We start from the raw sequence: 20600 nt of genomic DNA on the forward strand, positions 1-20600 counted from the left end.
CTAACGACCAGGGCCCAGTGTGGGTCTGTCTGTCTAACAAACTAACTGACCAGGGCCCACTGTGGGTCTGTCTGTCTAACAAACTAACGACCAGGGCCCACTGTGGGTCTGTCTAACAAACTAACGACCAGGGCCCAGTGTGGGTCTGTCTGTCTAACAAACTAACGACCAGGCCCAGTGTGGGTCTGTGTCTGTCTGTCTAACAAACTAACGACCAGGGCCCACTGTGGGTCTGTCTGTCTAACAAACTAACGAACTGTGGGTCTGTCTGTCTAACAAACTAACGACCAGGGCCCACTGTGGGTCTGTCTGTCTAACAAACTAACTACCAGGGCCCAGTGTGGGTCTGTCTGTCTAACAAACTAACTGTGGGACTGTCTGTCTAACAAACTAACAGGGCCCAGTGTGGGTCTGTCTGTCTAACAAACTAACCAGGGCCCACTGTGGGTCTGTCTGTCTAACAAACTAACGGGGCCCACTGTGGGTCTGTCTAACAAACTAACGACCAGGGCCCAGTGGGGTCTGTCTGTCTGTCTAACAAACTAACGACCAGGGCCCAGTGTGGGTCTGTCTGTCTAACAAACTAACGACCAGGGCCCACTGTGGGACTGTCTGTCTAACAAACTAACGACCAGGGCCCACTGTGGGTCTGTCTGTCTAACAAACTAACGACCAGGGCCCACTGTGGGTCTGTCTGTCTAACAAACTAACGACCAGGGCCCACTGTGGGTCTGTCTGTCTAACAAACTAACGACCAGGGCCCACTGTGGGTCTGTCTGTCTAACAAACTAACGACCAGGGCCCACTGTGGGTCTGTCTAACAAACTAACGACCAGGGCCCAGTGTGGGTCTGTCTAACAAACTCCCACTGTGGGACTGTCTGTCTAACAAACTAACGACCAGGGCCCAGTGTGGGTCTGTCTGTCTAACAAACTAATGACCAGGGCCCACTGTGGGTCTGTCTGTCTAACAAACTAACGACCAGGGCCCACTGTGGGTCTGTCTGTCTGTCTAACAAACTAACGACCAGGGCCCAGTGTGGGTCTGTCTGTCTGTCTAACAAACTAACGACCAGGGCCCAGTGTGGGTCTGTCTGTCTAACAAACTAACTACCAGGGCCCAGTGTGGGTCTGTCTGTCTAACAAACTAACGACCAGGGCCCACTGTGGGACTGTCTGTCTAACAAACTAACGACCAGGGCCCAGTGTGGGTCTGTCTGTCTAACAAACTAATGACCAGGGCCCACTGTGGGTCTGTCTGTCTAACAAACTAACGACCAGGGCCCACTGTGGGTCTGTCTAACAAACTAACGACCAGGGCCCAGTGTGGGTCTGTCTGTCTGTCTAACAAACTAACGACCAGGTCCCAGTGTGGGTCTGTCTGTCTAACAAACTAACGACCAGGGCCCACTGTGGGACTGTCTGTCTAACAAACTAACGACCAGGGCCCACTGTGGGTCTGTCTGTCTAACAAACTAACGACCAGGGCCCACTGTGGGTCTGTCTGTCTAACAAACTAACGACCAGGGCCCACTGTGGGTCTGTCTGTCTAACAAACTAACGACCAGGGCCCACTGTGGGTCTGTCTGTCTAACAAACTAACGACCAGGGCCCACTGTGGGTCTGTCTAACAAACTAACGACCAGGGCCCACTGTGGGTCTGTCTAACAAACTAACGACCAGGGCCCAGTGTGGGTCTGTCTAACAAACTAACGACCAGGGCCCACTGTGGGACTGTCTGTCTAACAAACTAACGACCAGGGCCCAGTGTGGGTCTGTCTGTCTAACAAACTAATGACCAGGGCCCACTGTGGGTCTGTCTGTCTAACAAACTAACGACCAGGGCCCACTGTGGGTCTGTCTGTCTGTCTAACAAACTAACGACCAGGGCCCAGTGTGGGTCTGTCTGTCTAACAAACTAACGACCAGGGCCCAGTGTGGGTCTGTCTGTCTAACAAACTAACGACCAGGGCCCACTGTGGGACTGTCTGTCTAACAAACTAACGACCAGGGCCCAGTGTGGGTCTGTCTGTCTAACAAACTAACGACCAGGGCCCACTGTGGGTCTGTCTGTCTAACAAACTAACTACCAGGGCCCAGTGTGGGTCTGTCTGTCTAACAAACTAACGACCAGGGCCCACTGTGGGTCTGTCTAACAATCTAACAACCAGGGCCCAGTGTGGGTCTGTCTAACAAACTAACAACCAGGGCCCAGTGTGGGACTGTCTGTCTAACAAACTAACGACCAGGGCCCAGTGTGGGTCTGTCTGTCTAACAAACTAATGACCAGGGCCCAGTGTGGGTCTGTCTGTCTAACAAACTAACGACCAGGGCCCACTGTGGGTCTGTCTAACAAACTAACGACCAGGGCCCAGTGTGGGTCTGTCTGTCTAACAAACTAACGACCATGGCCCAGTGTGGGCCTGTCTAACAAACTAACGACTAGGGCCCAGTGTGGGTCTGTGTCTATCTATCTAACAAACTAACGACTAGGGCCCAGTGTGGGTCTGTCTGTCTAACAAACTAATGACCAGGGCCCACTGTGGGTCTGTCTGTCTAACAAACTAACGACCAGGGCCCACTGTGGGTCTGTCTAACAAACTAACGACCAGGGCCCAGTGTGGGTCTGTCTGTCTGTCTAACAAACTAACGACCAGAGCCCAGTGTGGGTCTGTCTGTCTGTCTAACAAACTAACGACCAGGGCCCACTGTGGGACTGTCTGTCTAACAAACTAACGACCAGGGCCCACTGTGGGTCTGTCTGTCTAACAAACTAACGACCAGGGCCCACTGTGGGTCTGTCTGTCTAACAAACTAACGACCAGGGCCCACTGTGGGTCTGTCTGTCTAACAAACTAACGACCAGGGCCCACTGTGGGTCTGTCTGTCTAACAAACTAACGACCAGGGGCCACTGTGGGTCTGTCTGTCTAACAAACGACCACGGCCCAGTGTGGGTCTGTCTGTCTGTCTAACAAACTAACGACCAGGGCCCACTGTGGGTCTGTCTAACAAACTAACGACCAGGGCCCACTGTGGGTCTGTCTAACAAACTAACGACCAGGGCCCAGTGTGGGTCTGTCTATCTATCTAACAAACTAACGACCAGGGCCCAGTGTGGGTCTGTCTGTCTGTCTAACAAACTAACGACCAGGGCCCAGTGTGGGTCTGTCTAACAAACTAACGACCAGGGCCCAGTGTGGGTCTGTCTATCCATCTAACAAACTAACGACCAGGGCCCAGTGTGGGTCTGTCTGTCTAACAAACTAACGACCAGGGCCCAGTGTGGGTGTATCTATCTATCTAACAAACTAACGACCAGGGCCCAGTGTGGGTGTATCTATCTATCTAACAAACTAACGACCAGGGCCCAGTGTGGGTGTATCTGTCTGTCTGCAACATCATCACGTGTGTAAGATACACTCCAGTTTTGTCTCTGAGTTGGGGGGTTAGGAGGATGCTCCAGTTTGTCTCTTAGTTGGGGGGTTAGGAGGATGCTCCAGTTTGTCTCGGAGTTGGGGGGGTTAGGAGGACGCTCCAGATTGTCTCTGAGTTGGGGGGTTAGGAGGATGGATGAATGATGTCATAGTTACCTTCCAGTGAGTGAATGCCCTTCTCTCTGGACGTGTCATAGACGTTGTTGAAGTCGTCTCCTGCATTAGGATCAGCCCCAGACTCCAGCAGAACCTTCACCACGCTGGAAAACACAAAACACACATTTAGTAAAACAACCAGGGTGTGTGTGCCATCTGACAATGGACTCCAGACTCCATATCAGCTAATTGTGATATGACCAGCGACCTCCCTGGCAGAGGACCAGCGACCTCCCTGGCAGAGGACCAGCGACCTCCCTGGCAGAGGACCAGCGACCTCCCTGGCAGAGGACCAGCGACCTCCCTGGCTGAGGACCAGCGACTTCCCTGGCTGAGGACCAGCGACCTCCCTGGCCGAGGACCAGCGACCTCCCTGGCTGAGGACCAGCGACTGCTAGTCTTGCCTGAGGACCAGCGACCTCCCTGGCTGTGGACCAGCGACCTCCCTGGCTGTGGACCAGCGTCCTCCCTGGCTGTGACTGTGTCTAAGGTGCGCCCTCCTCCCTCCACTGCTCAGACTGATCTACTGCTAGTCTTGCCTCAACAATTCCATTTTGTTACATCTCATCTTATTGACATTTGTCTATTGTAAATGTTATTGGAATTCCCATTAGAACTATTTAACCATCTCTAAATCTCCCACAACCCTCCAGGCCACAGGTTGGATACACAGGGGTGGGGAGTACCCATGGGAACCATGGGAAATGGACAGGGTAGACTCCATCCCCCTTACCCCCCCAGTGTCCCCAAACTGGCGAGGGTGCTAGGGGACGTTTCCGGCGCTGTGTGAACTCCTTCAGTGGAGCGGACCGACCCGGCAGTCAACAACGCGTCAAAAGACACACTACTCCCATGGCAACGGCGTTCACTGTGACCCCAGCGACATTCCAGGTACCGTCACTCAGTCTACTCCCTCCGCCACCCCATTGACGCACCAGACCCCCATCCCACACCCCACCAGACCCCCCGTCCCACCCCCACCACGAACAAGGGCTGTGACACAGACACACTACAGACAGCCAACATCTGGCCCGTGTTGTTTTGTGGTGTACTACATACTGAGGTTCTCTCACAGCTAGCCTGGTCCCAGATCAGTTTTGCTTTACAGCATGACAATAGTAGTCAGAGGAGTTAGCTACTGCAGATATAGATCTGGGGACAGGCTAACCTGATCGCTTCCTAACATAGATATATGGGACCAGGCTAACCTGATCGCTTCCTAACATAGATATATGGGGCCAGGCTGACCTGATAGCTACTGCAGATATAGATCTGGGGCCAAGCTAACCTGATAGCTTCTTCACATAGAGATCTGGGGCCAGGCTAACCTGATAGCTTCTTCACATATAGATCTGGGACCAGGCTAACCTGATAGCTTCTTCACATATAGATCTGGGACCAGGCTAACCTGATAGCTTCTTCACATATAGATCTGGGACCAGGCTAACCTGATAGCTTCTTCACATAGAGATCTGGGACCAGGCTAACCTGATAGCTTCTTCACATAGAGATCTGGGACCAGGCTAACCTGATAGCTTCTTCACATAGAGATCTGGGACCAGGCTGACCTGATAGCTTCTTCAGAGGATGATGATATGGTTGTGTTTGTTATGGTTGCCAGCACCGAGGACTTGTCTCAGTGAGTCTTTATGGTAAAATGGTATCCTGTGTTGTGTGTCTTCAGAGATAGGGAGACAGAAGTTTGTGGTGATGATACTCAGAACCTATGAGATCCCTGTCCACTAGCCTTGTGGGAGAGGTGGAGGCTTCTGTTTTGTGCCGGACCGTGTGACAGGACAGCACTGCTGGTAAGGAGGGGTTATTTTCTTTTGTTACTGTATCAGTTCAGCTGTGGGAGGGGTGGGGGGGCAGTGACCCAAAGAGGGCTCTCTCTCACCCCGGCAAGCACTTCTACAAACACATATCCTCAGACACAAATACACGCACGCACACACACACACACACACCGGTAGGCAGGGGTATGTGGAGAAGAGGGTTCGGCTAAAAAGGGTTGGTAATGGTATCGAAAAGGTAAACATGGACAGAGAGAAAGGAACAATAGAGAGAGGAGGAGGAGGAGGAGAGGAAGAGGATCTGATTATACAGCAGGTTGTGATACTCATCAGGTCATGGAACCAGTTTCTGGTTTTGAGTAATAAGTGCTGGTAAACTGACTAACTTTATTTGGGCTGTGTGTGATAGAGATGCAACACCAAATCATGGCCAACCTATGACCTCACGGAGCCTGTGTGAATATATTAGCCCTAGTGAGAGCCTATTAGCCCGAGTGAGAGCCTATTAGCCGAATGAGAGCCTATTAGCCTGAATGAGAGCCTATTAGCCCGAGTGAGAGCCTATTAGCCAGAGTGAGAGCCTATTAGCCCGAGTGAGAGCCTATTAGCCAGAGTGAGAGTTTATTAGCCCGAGTGAGTGTGTGTGAGAGCAAATTAGCCCTAATGTGAGCGTATTAGAACCTAGTGAGAGTGTATTATCCCTTGTGTTTGAGAGAATGCATTAGTGAGAGCGCATTAGCCCTAGTGAGAGCTCATTAGCACTAGTGAGAGCGCATTAGCACTAGTGAGAGCGCATTAGCCCTTACGAGAGCGCATTAGCCCTAGTGGGAGCGCAATAGCCCTAGTGGGAGCGCAATAGCCCTAGTGGGAGCGCAATAGCCCTAGTGAGAGCCGATTAGACCTAGTGAGAGCGTATTTGCCTTGGTGAGAGCGTATTAGCACTAGTGAGAGCGTATTAGCACTAGTGAGAGTGTTTGAGAGAGTGTATTAGCCCTAGTGAGAGCTTATTAGCCCTAGTGAGAGCGTATTAGCCCTAGTGAGAGCGGGTGAGAGTATTAGCCCCGGTGAGAGCGTATTAGCCCCAGTGAGGGCGTATTAGCACCAGTGAGGGCGTATTAGCACTAGTGAGAGCATATTAGCACTAGTGAGAGCGTATTAGCCCTAGTGAGAGTGTATTAGCCCAGTGAGAGCGTATTAGCCCGAGTGAGAGAGTATTAGCCCTAGTGAGAGTTTTTGAGAGAGTGTATTAGCCCTAGTGACAGTGTATTAGCCTTAGTGAGAGGGTATTAGCCCTAGTGAGAGGGTATTAGCCCTAGTGAGAGGGTATTAGCCCTAGTGAGAGGGTATTAGCCCTAGTGAGAGGGTATTAGCCCTAGTGAGAGGGTATTAGCCCAAGTGAGAGCGTATTAGCCCAAGTGAGAGCTCATTCGCCCTAGTGAGAGTAATTGAGACTATATTAGCCCTAGTGAGACTGTTTTTAGCCATAGTGCGAGTGTATTAGCCCTAGTGATAGCTTATTAGCCCTAGCGATAGCGTATTAGCCCTAGTGAGAGCGTATTAGCCCTAGTGAGAGCGTATTAGCCCTAGTGAGAGCGTATTAGCCCTAGTGAGAGTGTATTAGCCCCAGTGAGAGCGTATTAGCCCCAGTGAGAGCGTATTAGCCCCAGTGAGAGCGTATTAGCCCCAGTGAGAGCGTATTAGCCCTCATGAGAGTGTTTGAGTGTATTAGCCTTAGTGAGAGTGTATTAGCCCTAGTGAGAGTGATTGAGAGTGTATTAGCCCTAGTGAGAGCTTATAAGCCCTAGTGAGAGTGTATTAGCCCCAGTGAGAGCGTATTAGCCCCAGTGAGAGCGTATTAGCCCCAGTGAGAGCGTATTAGCCCCAGTGAGAGCGTATTAGCCCCAGTGAGAGCGTATTAGCCCTCATGAGAGTGTTTGAGTGTATTAGCCTTAGTGAGAGTGTATTAGCCCTAGTGAGAGTGATTGAGAGTGTATTAGCCCTAGTGAGAGCTTATAAGCCCTAGTGAGTGTATTAGCCCTAGTGAGAGTATACTAGCCTTAGTGAGAGAGTGTATGAGATAGTGTATTAGCCCTAGTGAGAGCGTATAAGCCCTAATGAGAGCGTATTAGCCCTCATGAGAGTGTTTGAGTGTATTAGCCTTAGTGAGAGTGTATTAGCCCTAGTGAGAGTGATTGAGAGCGTATTAGCCCAAGTGAGAGCGTATTAGCCCAAGTGAGAGCTCATTCGCCCTAGTGAAAGCGCATTAGCCCTAGTGAGAGTAATTGAGACTATATTAGCCCTAGTGAGAGTGTATTAGCCCAAGTGAGAGCGTATTAGCCCGAGTGAGAGAGTATTAGCCCTAGTGAGAGTTTTTGAGAGAGTGTATTAGCCCTAGTGACAGTGTATTAGCCTTAGTGAGAGGGTATTAGCCCTAGTGAGAGGGTATTAGCCCTAGTGAGAGGGTATTAGCCCTAGTGAGAGGGTATTAGCCGTAGTGAGAGCGTATTAGCCCAAGTGAGAGCGTATTAGCCCAAGTGAGAGCTCATTCGCCCTAGTGAAAGCGCATTAGCCCTAGTGAGAGTAATTGAGACTATATTAGCCCTAGTGAGACTGTTTTTAGCCATAGTGCGAGTGTATTAGCCCTAGCGATAGCGTATTAGCCCCAGTGAGAGCGTATTAGCCCTAGTGAGAGCGTATTAGCCCTAGTGAGAGCGTATTAGCCCTAGTGAGAGTGTATTAGCCCCAGTGAGAGCGTATTAGCCCCAGTGAGAGCGTATTAGCCCCAGTGAGAGCGTATTAGCCCCAGTGAGAGCGTATTAGCCCTCATGAGAGTGTTTGAGTGTATTAGCCTTAGTGAGAGTGTATTAGCCCTAGTGAGAGTGATTGAGAGTGTATTAGCCCTAGTGAGAGCTTATAAGCCCTAGTGAGTGTATTAGCCCTAGTGAGAGTATACTAGCCTTAGTGAGAGAGTGTATGAGATAGTGTATTAGCCCTAGTGAGAGCGTATAAGCCCTAATGAGAGCGTATTAGCCCTCATGAGAGTGTTTGAGTGTATTAGCCTTAGTGAGAGTGTATTAGCCCTAGTGAGAGTGATTGAGAGTGTATTAGCCCTAGTGAGAGCTTATAAGCCCTAGTGAGTGTATTAGCCCTAGTGAGAGTGTATTAATCCTAGTGAGAACTTATTAGCCCTAGTGAGAGCGTATGAGCGCATTAGCCCTAGTGAGAGTAATTGAGACTATATTAGCCCTAGTGAGAGTGATTAGCCCAAGTGAGCGTATTAGCCAGTGAGAGAGTATTAGCCTAGTGAGAGTTTTTGAGAGAGTGTATTAGCCTAGTGACAGTGTATTAGCCTTAGTGAGAGGGTATTAGCCCTAGTGAGAGGGTATTAGCCTAGTGAGAGGTATTAGCCTAGTGAGAGGGTATTAGCCTAGTGAGAGGGTATTAGCCGTAGAGAGCGTATTAGCCCAAGTGAGGCGTATTAGCCCAAGTGAGCTCATTCGCCTAGTGAAAGCGCATTAGCCTAGTGAGAGTAATTGAGACTATATTAGCCCTAGTGAGACTGTTTTTAGCCATAGTGCGAGTGTAGCCCTAGGCGTATTAGCCCCAGTGAGGAGTATTAGCCCTAGTGAGAGCGTATTAGCCCTAGTGAGAGCGTATTAGCCCTAGTGAGTGTATTAGCCCCAGTGAGCGTATTAGCCCCAGTGAGGCGTATTAGCCCCAGTGAGAGCGTATTGGCCCCAGTGAGAGCGTATTAGCCCTCATGAGAGTGTTTGAGTGTATTAGCCTTAGTGAGTGTGTATTAGCCCTAGTGAGAGTGATTGAGAGTGTATTAGCCCTAGTGAGCTTATAAGCCCTAGTGAGTGTATTAGCCTAGTGAGAGTATACTAGCCTTAGTGAGAGAGTGTATGAGATAGTGTATTAGCCCTAGTGAGAGCGTATAAGCCCTAATGAGAGCGTATTAGCCTCATGAGAGTGTTTGAGTGTATTGGCCTTGGTGAGAGTGTGGCCCTAGTGAGAGTGATTGAGAGTGTATTAGCCCTAGTGAGAGCTTATAAGCCCTAGTGAGTGTATTAGCCCTAGTGAGAGTGTATTAATCCTAGTGAGAACTTATTAGCCCTAGTGAGAGCGTATGAGTGTATTAGTCCTAGTGAGAGCGTATTAACCCTAGTGAGAGCATATTAGCCCTAGTGAGAGCATATTAGCCCTAGTGAGAGCATCTTAGCCCTAGCGAGAGCATATTAGCCCTAGCGAGAGTGTATTAGCACTAGTGAGAGTGTATTAGCCCTTGTGAGAGCGTATTAGCCATTGTGAGAGCGTATTAGTCCTAGTGAGAGCGTATTAGCCCTAGTGAGAGTGTATTAGCCCTAGTGAGAGCGTATGAGTGTATTAGCCCTAGTGAGAGCGTATTAGCCCTAGTGAGAGCGTATGAGCGTATTAGCCCTAGTGAGAGCGTATTAGCCCTAGTGAGAGCGTATTAGCCCTAGTGAGAGCACATTAGTCCTAGTGAGAGCGCATTAGCCCTAGTGAGAGTGTATTAGCCCTAGTGAGAGGTGGGAGGATCAGGGATTCTAGGGTCTCTGCCCATAGCCTGCTCGGTCAGTACTCTCCTCTCTATCCCTCTCCAGGCCTCTATCCCTCTCCAGGCCTCTATCCCCCTCTGCAGGCCTCACTCTATCCCGCTCTCTAGGCCTCTCTCTCTCCCCTCTCTCCAGGCAACTCTATCCCGGCAACTCTATCCCTCTCCCTAGGCCTCTCCAGGCAACTCTATCCCTCTCTCCAGGCCTCTCCATCCCTCTCCCTAGGCCTCTCTATCCCTCTCCCTAGGCCTCTCCCTCTCAATAGGCCTCTCTATCCCTCTCCCTAGGCCTCTCTATCCCTCTCCCTAGGCCACTCTATCCCTCTCCCTAGGCCTCTCTATCCCTCTCCCTAGGCCTCTCTATCCCTCTCCCTAGGCCACTCTATCCCTCTCCCTAGGCCACTCTATCCCTCTCCCCAGGCCTCTCTATCCCTCTCCCCAGGCCTCTCTATCCCTCTCCCTAGGCCTCTCTATCCCTCTCCCTAGGCCTCTCTACCCCTCTCTCTATCCCTCTCCCTAGGCCTCTCTATCCCTCTCCCTAGGCCTCTCTATCCCTCTCCCTCTAACTAGGCCTCTCTATCCCTCTCCCTCTCTATCCCTCTCTCTAGGCCTCTCTATCCCTCTCCCTAGGCCTCTCTATCCCTCTCCCTAGGCCTCTCTATCCCTCTCCCTAGGCCTCTCCCTCTCACTAGGCATCTCTATCCCTCTCCCTCTCGCTAGGCCTCTCTATCCCTCTCCCTCCCTAGGCCTCTCTATCCCTCTCCCTCTCTCTAGGCCTCTCTATCCCTCTCCCTAGGCCTCTCTATCCCTCTCCCTAGGCCACTCTATCCCTCTCCCTAGGCCTCTCTATCCCTCTCCCTAGGCCTCTCTATCCCTCTCCCTAGGCCACTCTATCCCTCTCCCTAGGCCACTCTATCCCTCTCCCCAGGCCTCTCTATCCCTCTCCCCAGGCCTCTCTATCCCTCTCCCTAGGCCTCTCTATCCCTCTCCCTAGGCCTCTCTACCCCCTCTCTCTCCCTCTCCCTAGGCCTCTCTATCCCTCTCCCTAGGCCTCTCTATCCCTCTCCTCCTAGGCCTCTCTATCCCTCTCCCTCTCTATCCCTCTCTCTAGGCCTCTCTATCCCTCTCCCTAGGCCTCTCTATCCCTCTCCCTAGGCCTCTCCCTCTCACTAGGCATCTCTATCCCTCTCCCTCTCGCTAGGCCTCTCTATCCCTCTCCCTCCTAGGCCTCTATCCCTCTCCCTCTCTCTAGGCCTCTCTATCCCTCTCCCTCTCCCTAGGCCTCTCTATCCCTCTCCATAGGCCTCTCTATCCCTCTCCATAGGCCTCTCTATCCCTCTCCATAGGCCTATCTATCCCTCTCCCTCTCTCCAGGCAACTCTATCCCTCTCTCCAGGCCTCTCCATCCCTCTCCCTAGGCCTCTCTATCCCTCTCCCTAGGCCTCTCCCTCTCAATAGGCCTCTCTATCCCTCTCCCTAGGCCTCTCTATCCCTCTCCCTAGGCCACTCTATCCCTCTCCCTAGGCCACTCTATCCCTCTCCCCAGGCCTCTCTATCCCTCTCCCCAGGCCTCTCTATCCCTCTCCCTAGGCCTCTCTACCCCTCTCCCTAGGCCTCTCTATCCCTCTCCCTAGGCCTCTCTATCCCTCTCCCTCTCCCTCTCTATCCCTCTCTCTAGGCCTCTCTATCCCTCTCCCTAGGCCTCTCTATCCCTCTCCCTAGGCCTCTCCCTCTCACTATGCATCTCTATCCCTCTCCCTCTCCCTAGGCCTCTCTATCCCTCTCCCTAGGCCTCTCTATCCCTCTCCCTAGGCCTCTCTATCCCTCTCCCTAGGCCTATCTATCCCTCTCCCTAGGCCTATCTATCCCTCTCCCTAGGCCTATCTATCCCTCTCCCTCTCTCCAGGCAACTCTATCCCTCTCCCCAGGCCTCTCTATCCCTCTCCCCAGGCCTCTCTATCCCTCTCCCTAGGCCTCTCTACCCCTCTCCCTAGGCCTCTCTACCCCTCTCTCTAGGACTCTCTATCCCTCTCCCTAGGCCTCTCTATCCCTCTCCCTAGGCCTCTCCCTCTCACTAGGCATCTCTATCCCTCTCCCTCTCTCTAGGCCTCTCTATCCCTCTCCCTCTCTCTAGGCCTCTCTATCCCTCTCCTTCTCCCTAGACCTCTCTATCCCTCTCTCTAGGCCTCTCTATCCCTCTCCCTAGGCCTCTCTATCCCTCTCAGGCCTCTCCCTCTCCCCAGGCATCTCTATCCCTCTCCCCAGGCCTCTCTATCCTCTCCTTCTCTCTAGGCCTCTCCATCCCTCTCCTTCTCCCTAGACCTCTCCATCCCTCTCCCTCTCCCCAGGCCTCTCCATCCCTCTCCCTCCTCTCTATCCCTCTCTCTATCCTCTCTATCCCTCTCCCTAGGCCTCTCCCCTCCCTAGGCCTCTCCCTCCTAGGCATCTCTATCCTCCCTCTCTCTCCAGGCCTCTCCATCCCCATCTCTCCAGGCCTCTCCATCCCCCCTAGGCCTCTCTATCCTCTCCCCAGGCCCCCATCCCTCTCCCTCCAGGCCTCTCCATCCCTCCCCTCTCCCCAGGCCTCTCCATCCCCATCTCCCCAGGCCTCTCCATCCCTCTCCCTCTCCCCAGGCCTCTCCATCCCTATCTCTCCAGGCCTCTCCATCCCTCTCTCCAGGCCTCTCCATCCCTATCTCTCCAGGCCTCTCCATCCCTATCTCTCCAGGCCTCTCCATCCCCATCTCTCCAGGCCTCTCCATCCCCATCTCTCCAGGCCTCTCCATCCCCATCTCTCCAGGCCTCTCCATCCCTATCTCTCCAGGCCTCTCCATCCCTATCTCTCCAGGCCTCTCCATCCCTATCTCTCCAGGCCTCTCCATCCCTATCTCTCCATCCCTATCTCTCCAGGCCTCTCCATCCCTATCTCTCCAGGCCTCTCCATCCCTATCTCTCCAGGCCTCTCTCCAGGCTTCTCCCTCCATCCTCTTGAGAAGGAGAGGAAAACTTGTATTCACATTTTTCCCAACGAGTCTCTCTGTCGGAACGGTCAACAGGCGTTCCACTCGGGCGAGTGCTCATTGTGCACGTGAATGGAGGGAGGGGAGGAAGGGATAGGGGGATGGAGAGAGAGAGAGATATGGAGAGGGAGATTGTGTGTTAAGAGTGCAAACAGGGGGGTACCCTGCCCATTCCTTCTTTCAGCCACATCAAAGCTACTCAAATACACACACCCTCAAACACCCCCACCACCTCACACACTCAACCCCAACCCCTCACACACACTCAACCCCAACCCACTCAACCCTAACCCCTCGCACACACACACACACACACACACACACACACACACCCAAACTCCTCACACACACTCAACCCCCCTAATATTTGTGTCATTCTCAAAACTTTTGGCCACGACTGTACATGAAATGGCCAAATTGTATGTGGACACATGCTCTTAGAACAACTTGTTCCAAAATGGAAAATTGCTGCGGGGATTTGCTTCCATTCAGCCACAAGAGCATTATTGAGGTTGGGCACTGATGTTGGGCGATTAGGCCTGGCTCGCAGTCGGCGTTCCAATTCATCCCAAAGGTGTTAGATGGGGTTGAGGTCAGGGCTCTGTACAGGCCAGTCAAGTTCTTCCACACCGATTAACAAACCATTTCTGTACGGACATTGCTTTGTGCACGGGGGAATTGTCATTATGAAACAGGAAAGTTCTGTCCCAAAACTGTTGCCACAAATCGTCTAGAATGTCATCGTATGCTGTAGCATCAAAACCATGAAAAACACTAGTTTGCACTATGCATTCGGGCAGCGTTCTCCTGGCATCCGCCAAACCCAGATTCATCCACTGGACTGCCAGATAGTGAAGCGCGATTCATCCAGAGAACGTGTGTCAGTGAGTCCAATGGCGGCGAGCTTTACACCACTCCAGCCGACGCTTGGCATTACGCATGGTGATCTTAGGCTTGTGTGCGGCAACTCAGCCATGGAAACCCATTTCATGAAGCTCCCGGCGAACAGTTATTGTGCTATTCAATCAATCCTTATCCCAGTCCGATGTTCCCACATGCTTCAAGAGGGCCACCATTGTTCCTGTTCCCAAGAAAGCGAAGGTAACTGAACTAAATGACTAGCACTCACTTCCGTCATCATGAAGTGCTTTGAGAGACTAGTCAAGGATCAGGAGGCTGAAGACATTCGGCTTGTCACCAAAAACCCTCATAAACGTTTACAGATGCACAATCGAGAGCATCCTGTCGGGCTGTATCACCGCCTGGTACGGCAACTGCTCCGCCCACAACCGTAAGGCTCTCCAGAGGGTAGTGAGGTCTGCACAACGCATCACCGGGGGCAAACTACCTGCCCTCCAGGACACCTACACCATCCGATGTCACAGGAAGGCCATAAAGATCATCAAGGACAACAACCACCCAAGCCACTGCCTGTTCACCCCGCTATCATCCAGAAGGTGAGGTCAGTTCAGGTGCATCAAAGCTGGGACCGAGAGACTGAAAAACAGCTTCTATCTCAAGGCCATCAGAATGTTTAGCAGCCATCACTAACATTGAGTGGCTGCTGCCTACATACTGACTCAACTCCAGCCACTTTAATAATGGAAAAATTGATGTAAAAATGTATCACTAGCCACTTTAAACAATGCCACTTAATAATGTTTACATACCCTACATTACTCATCTCATATGCATATACTGTACTCTATACCATCTACTGCATCTTGCCATCTTTATGTAATACATGTATCACTAGCCACTTTAAACTATGCCACTTTTATGTTTACATACCCTACATTACTCACATGTATATACTGTACTCTATATAATCTACTGCATCTTGCCTATGCCGTTCTGTACCATCACTCATTCATATATCTTTATGTACATATTCTTTATCCCTTTACACTTGTGTGTGTGTGTATAAGGTAGTAGTTGTGGAATTGTTAGGTTAGATTTCTCGTTGGTTATTACTGCGTTGTCGGAACTAGAAGCACAAGCATTTCGCTACACTCGCATTAATATCTGCTAACCATGTGTATGTGACAAATAAAATGTGATTTGATTCATGGTAGCATGATTAAATGTACAGTCTTGGGATATCTAACAACAGGTTAGTGCTAAAACAGGTACGTGTCCAAATGGGGGAGATCCTCCTTTAAGTGGCGGGGTTGCTCTTTTCTGAAACAAACTCCAGATTGTGGCTATAAGTCAATTAAATGGGCTATATACACCCATTAATCCCAAAATAACTGATGTTTTAATCTATACAATAGTGGTCCTGGTAAATACAATAATTAAAGTTACCAGCACAGCACTTCCATTGACTACACATACACTGAGCATAACAAATATTAGGAACATCTTCCTAATATTGAGTTGCAGCCCACCCTTTTGCCCTCAGAACAGCCTCAATTCGTCAGGGCATGGACTCTACAAGGTGTTGAAAGCGTTCCACAGGGATGCTGGCCCATGTTGACGCCAATGCTTCCCACAGTTGTGTCAAGTTGTCTGGATGTCCTTTGGGGGATGGAACAATTTTTATACAGACGGGAAACTGTTGAACGTGAAAAACCCAGCAGCGTTGCAGTTCTTGATACAAACCGGTGCGCCTGGCACCTACTACCATTCAAAAAGGCACTTAAATCTTTTGTCTTGCCCATTCACCCTCTGAATGGCACACATACACAATCCTTCTTTAACCTGTCTCCTCCCCTTCATCTATACTGATTGAAGTGGATTTAACAAGTGTCATCAATAAGGGATCATAGCCTCCACCTGGATTCACCAGTCTGTGTCATGGAAATAGCATGTGTTCTTAATGTTTTGTATACTCAGTGTGCATTAGAAAGAGCTTATTATCAATAATGAAACAGACCTAAAAATGATGCAGTAATGCAAAATGTGTGTTTTGGTAATGAGAGGCCCTTAGCTCAATCTGCAAGTAATAGGAGACAGCCTTTATGATTCAGCAAACATTTGACCACGTCACTAAAGCCCATTCATGCCTCCATGTTGGTAAGGTAATGCTTCTCTAAGTTTTTCCCAATTTGAGCTTTCATTTCGGCAATGAGGTCATGTGTCGTAAAGGGGGTTGTTTGAGAATAAGATGCTCATTCTGAAGGCATACAAGTGAATACATTAACTTGTGCTTGTCCATTAACTTGTGCTTGTACATTAACTTGTGCTTGTCCATTAACTCCTCTCAATGATGCATCATGGGTAAATAAGACTTTATAAAAAAAATTAAAAGTTTTTACAGAAACTTGAATGTGTTCCGGTAATGAGAAACAATGTTTCAAAAAAAAAACTTTTTACATAATACATTATAGTTTAACTTCAAACTAGTATAACATTTTTATGATTTATGGACAAACAGCAATATATTTGATGTATTAATCAAATAAATTAGTTTTTTTCTAAAAGTAAAAATGTATAATTTAATCCGGAGGCATTTCGGTCATGAGAATTTGCTGTGAAAATGTACCAAAATGCAGGTGGAAATGTACAATTGATTTGAAATAAGACACCGTGCCATAAATTTGGCATCTTCGTCTTTAAAATGATAGTTGATTGTTGCCGATGCATCATGGTTTTCTAACTCAATTTGCTACTGCCATGGTTACACCTGGTTTCATGAAAATCACTCTTATTTCATTTGTATTTAATTTCGTCATAAACAAAATGTCTTCTGCAATAACTTGATATGTTGAGTCAGTCCATGTGATGACACAACAGTGGTAGGCTTGATCACCGACAACGACGAGACAGCCTTTAGGGAGGAGGTCAGAGACCTGGCCGGGTGGTGCCAGAATAACAACCTACCCCTCAATGTGAGCAAGACTTGGTAACGTTGAGATGATTGTGGACTACAGGAAAAGGAGGACCGAGCACGCCCCCATTCTCATCGACGGGGCTGCAATGGAGCAGGTTGAGAGCGTCAAGTTCCTTGGTGTCCACATCACCAACAAACTATCATGGTCCAAACACACCAAGACAGTCGTGAAGAGGGCACGATAAAGCCTATTCCCCCTCAGAAGACTAAACAGATTTGGCATGGGTCCTGAGATCCTCAAAAGGTTCTACAGCTGTACCATCGAGAGCATCCTGATTGGTTGCATTACTGCCTGGTACGGCAAGTGCTTGGCCTCCAACCGCAAGGCACGACAGAGGGTGGTGCGTACGGCCCAGTACATCACTGGGGCTAAGCTGCCTGCCATCCAGGACCTCTACACCAGGCGGTGTCAGAGGAAGGCCCTAATTGTCAAAGACCCCAGCCACCCCAGTCATTAGACTGTTCTCTCTACTACCGCATGGCAAGCGGTACCGGAGTGCCAAGTTTAGGACAAAAAGGCTTCTCAACAGTTTTTACCCCCAAGCCATAAGATTCCCGAACAGGTAATCAAATGGCTACCCGGACTATTTGCATTGTATGCCCCCCCCAACCAACCCCTCTTTTACGCTGCTGCTACTCTCTGTTTATCATATATGCATAGTCCCTTTAACTATACATTCATGTACATACTACCTCAATTGGGCCGACTAACCAGTGCTCCCGCACATTGGCTAACCGGGCTATCTGCATTTTGTCCCGCCACCCATCACCCGCCAACCCCTCTTTCACGCTACTGCTACTCTCTGGTTATCATATATGCATAGTCACTTTAACCATATCTATATGTACATACTACCTCAATCAGCCTGACTAACCCGTGTCTGTATGTAGCCTCACTACTTTTATAGCCTCACTACTTTTATAGTCTCGTTACTGTTGTTTTTATTTCTTCACTTACCTATTGTTCACCTAATACCTTTTTTTGCACTGTTGGTTAGAGCCTGTAAGGAAGCATTTCCCTGTAAGGTTGTATTTGGCGCACGTGACAAATAAACTTTGATTTGATTAGATCCCATCTCTAATAATGTTTCTATTCTCCAGCCTACCAGCAGCAAACAAAGTGTCAGAGTGGTCATCAACAGTAGCATTCTGTATCAAATAACTGTGGCTTTCAGCTTCAGTTGTGTTGCCTGTAGCCTATTAATGCTAATTTCATGTTTTCCCTGTCATCATTCTAATACATTTGTTCATTGTTACAGGTGGAGTTTCAGTTCCTAAGAACTGGGTTACACCTTGCCTGAACTGATCCTGGGAAATGCCTCTCTACACAAGCTTCAAACACGCTACCCAATAAACAAATGGTTGGTCCCACAGTCACCACCTGTTTGCAAATGAAGGCTACTCAGCCATGGGTTTCACCACATTGGTTCCCTTACTGCTAAACGCAGGGTTCATCTGGCACCTGCGCATTCCTGGGTCGCACCCAGTTTTCATAACACTTTTACTACGGTTGTTGCAACAGTGCCTGAGCTCAAGATCTCATTATGTGTTCGACAGTTGGCCCTCGAGGACGGGTTTTTACTACGGATGCTTCCCACCCGTGTATTTTGGGGGGGTTTTTCAGCCTCAGTAGTCTGCAGTTCATTGGTTTACAATACTGATAATTGGTAGGCAGGCAGCCTGGCAGTTAAGAGCTTTGCGCCAGTAACCGAAAGGTCGCTGGCTCGAATCTCCGAGCTGACTAGGTGAAAAATCTGTTGATGTGGTCTCGAGCAAGGCACTTAACCCCAATAGGCCTTTTCACCCTAACCACTATAATAGCCTCACTCTTCAGCATTCTAAAAATCGGGCTCCTGGTGTACTATCACAAACAGCTCGCTCTTACACTCAAATCATTTCTCGTTCCGCTAATACATCTTCACTCTCGAATCCACCCTGTTCCTTTGCATTCTCTTTTCCTTCCTCGTGTGTTTCACTTCTCTCCTTTCTCAAGTAATAAAGATGTCGTTTCTCCACAACGCTGTGTTTTCTGTCCCTATCGCTTCGTATTACTGCATGTATGACTAGGTTTGAAGCAGAGAAAATGTCCCATATCATACGAATAGCATTGTAGCACGCGTGGTTGAGTTCTACGTACAAACATACGTAGCATTTCATCTAAACACGTCAGTAAATGTTTGTTTTCATGCTTAATTGAATTGTTTTTCACATAACACTAACTACACTCATACTTATAGTGGTGACTGGCATTCATCATGAAAACCCGATTTATGGTCAATCCTTGGCCTGTATGGTCCGTACAGCATTTACTGAGAAGTCAGGGCATTCACACGTCCTGTTGTGAAGGAAGTCGTCAAGGAAGTGAGTTGTCAATGTGGAGCGATACAGAGCCCTCTGTAACGTTATAACATTTGGGATGTGCACGCGATGCGATACGGAGCCCTCTGTAAGGTTATAACATTTGGGATGTGCACGGCGATGCGAAACGGAGCCCTCTGTAACGTTATAACATTTGGGATGTGCACGGCGATGCGATACGGAGCCATCTGTAACGTTATAACATTTGGGATGTGCACAGCGATGCGATACGGAGCCCTCTGTAACGTTATAACATTTGGGATGTGCACGCGATGCGATACGGAGCCCTCTGTAACGTTATAACATTTGGGATGTGCACGCCGATGCGATACGGAGCCCTCTGTAACGTTATAACATTTGGGATGTGCACGCCGATGCGATACGGAGCCCTCTGTAACGTTATAACATTTGGGATGTGCACGGCGATGCGACACGGAGCCCTCTGTAACGTTATAACATTTGGGATGTGCACGGCGATGCGATACGGAGCCCTCTGTAACGTTATAACATTTGGGATGTGCACGGCGATGCGATACGGAGCCCTCTGTAACGTTATAACATTTGGGATGTGCACGCCGATGCGATACAGAGCCTCCGGACCACACTGCCGGATCAAGCTAGCGGTTCATGTTAACCATACATATGGCATTCCGGCACGCGTGGTTGGGTAGACGTATATCCAGTTGTGTAATTTCAACCCTACACATAACAACGTTTGAATCCTGCGCTCAGCGCCTTGCATTGATAAACATTCCATACAACACTTTCCATTACAGCATAACTGCACTTGTGTTCTCTTCTTCTTCGCATCTCTTTACATTTAATGATCATTGTTTTCCATCTTTAGATCCAACCGCTGCTCTGCTGTGTCCCTTCTCCCTCTTGAGTATTTATTTTGGGGGGGGGTTTTGATGCCAGCTACCCAGCAAGGGACTACCCATCATCAACATCGGGCTCCAATGAGCATTCCTTGGCCATACCCCAAACTATTTAATATGATTCCATGTTGCATTCTGTCTCTGTGGTTCATCCGGGTAAGCCTGTACTCGATTGAAATGTATTTCACAAAATGTTCAAATCAGGAAGGTCGGTCTTTTTGAATGATTGTTTAACTTCATCAAGCAGCATAACATAATCCTCTGTTTCCTACGATACGGGCATAGAGGGGAATGAAAACAGGCGTATCATCATCATCATCAGCGTAGCGTCATGTTCTTTTCCCTCTTCCTGTTACATGTTGACCAGACCGGACACGTCACGTGAGCGTTGCAAAATACATTTAGAAATCCATGTTATTCAATTATTGCACCCACACTGCTCGCGAGCGTCTGCGTTGCCAAGGGCTACAACAGAAGTCATTCCTATTTCTGACGCAGATCGCGCTGCAAGTCCTGCCTCATTGGTTTATAGAAGCAGGTACCCACATG

At 49.4% G+C, this 20600-nt stretch overlaps 1 protein-coding gene across 2 annotated transcripts in view; it reads right to left on the bottom strand.

Moving 5' to 3' along the window:
• The window catches only part of LOC115142002 (mitochondrial disaggregase-like), an 89288-nt gene that overhangs the window by 58119 nt on the left and 10569 nt on the right, over positions 1-20600 (bottom strand). For both annotated transcript variants that reach the window (XM_065000521.1, XM_065000522.1), the window contains exon 4: positions 3592-3695. In XM_065000521.1, the coding sequence (XP_064856593.1) occupies positions 3592-3695 (104 nt within the window). The remainder of the gene's footprint in view (positions 1-3591; positions 3696-20600) is intronic.

The sequence above is a fragment of the Oncorhynchus nerka genome, linkage group LG14 (assembly GCF_034236695.1).
Source record: "Oncorhynchus nerka isolate Pitt River linkage group LG14, Oner_Uvic_2.0, whole genome shotgun sequence".
In the NCBI taxonomy this organism is placed as follows: Eukaryota; Metazoa; Chordata; class Actinopteri; order Salmoniformes; family Salmonidae; genus Oncorhynchus; species Oncorhynchus nerka.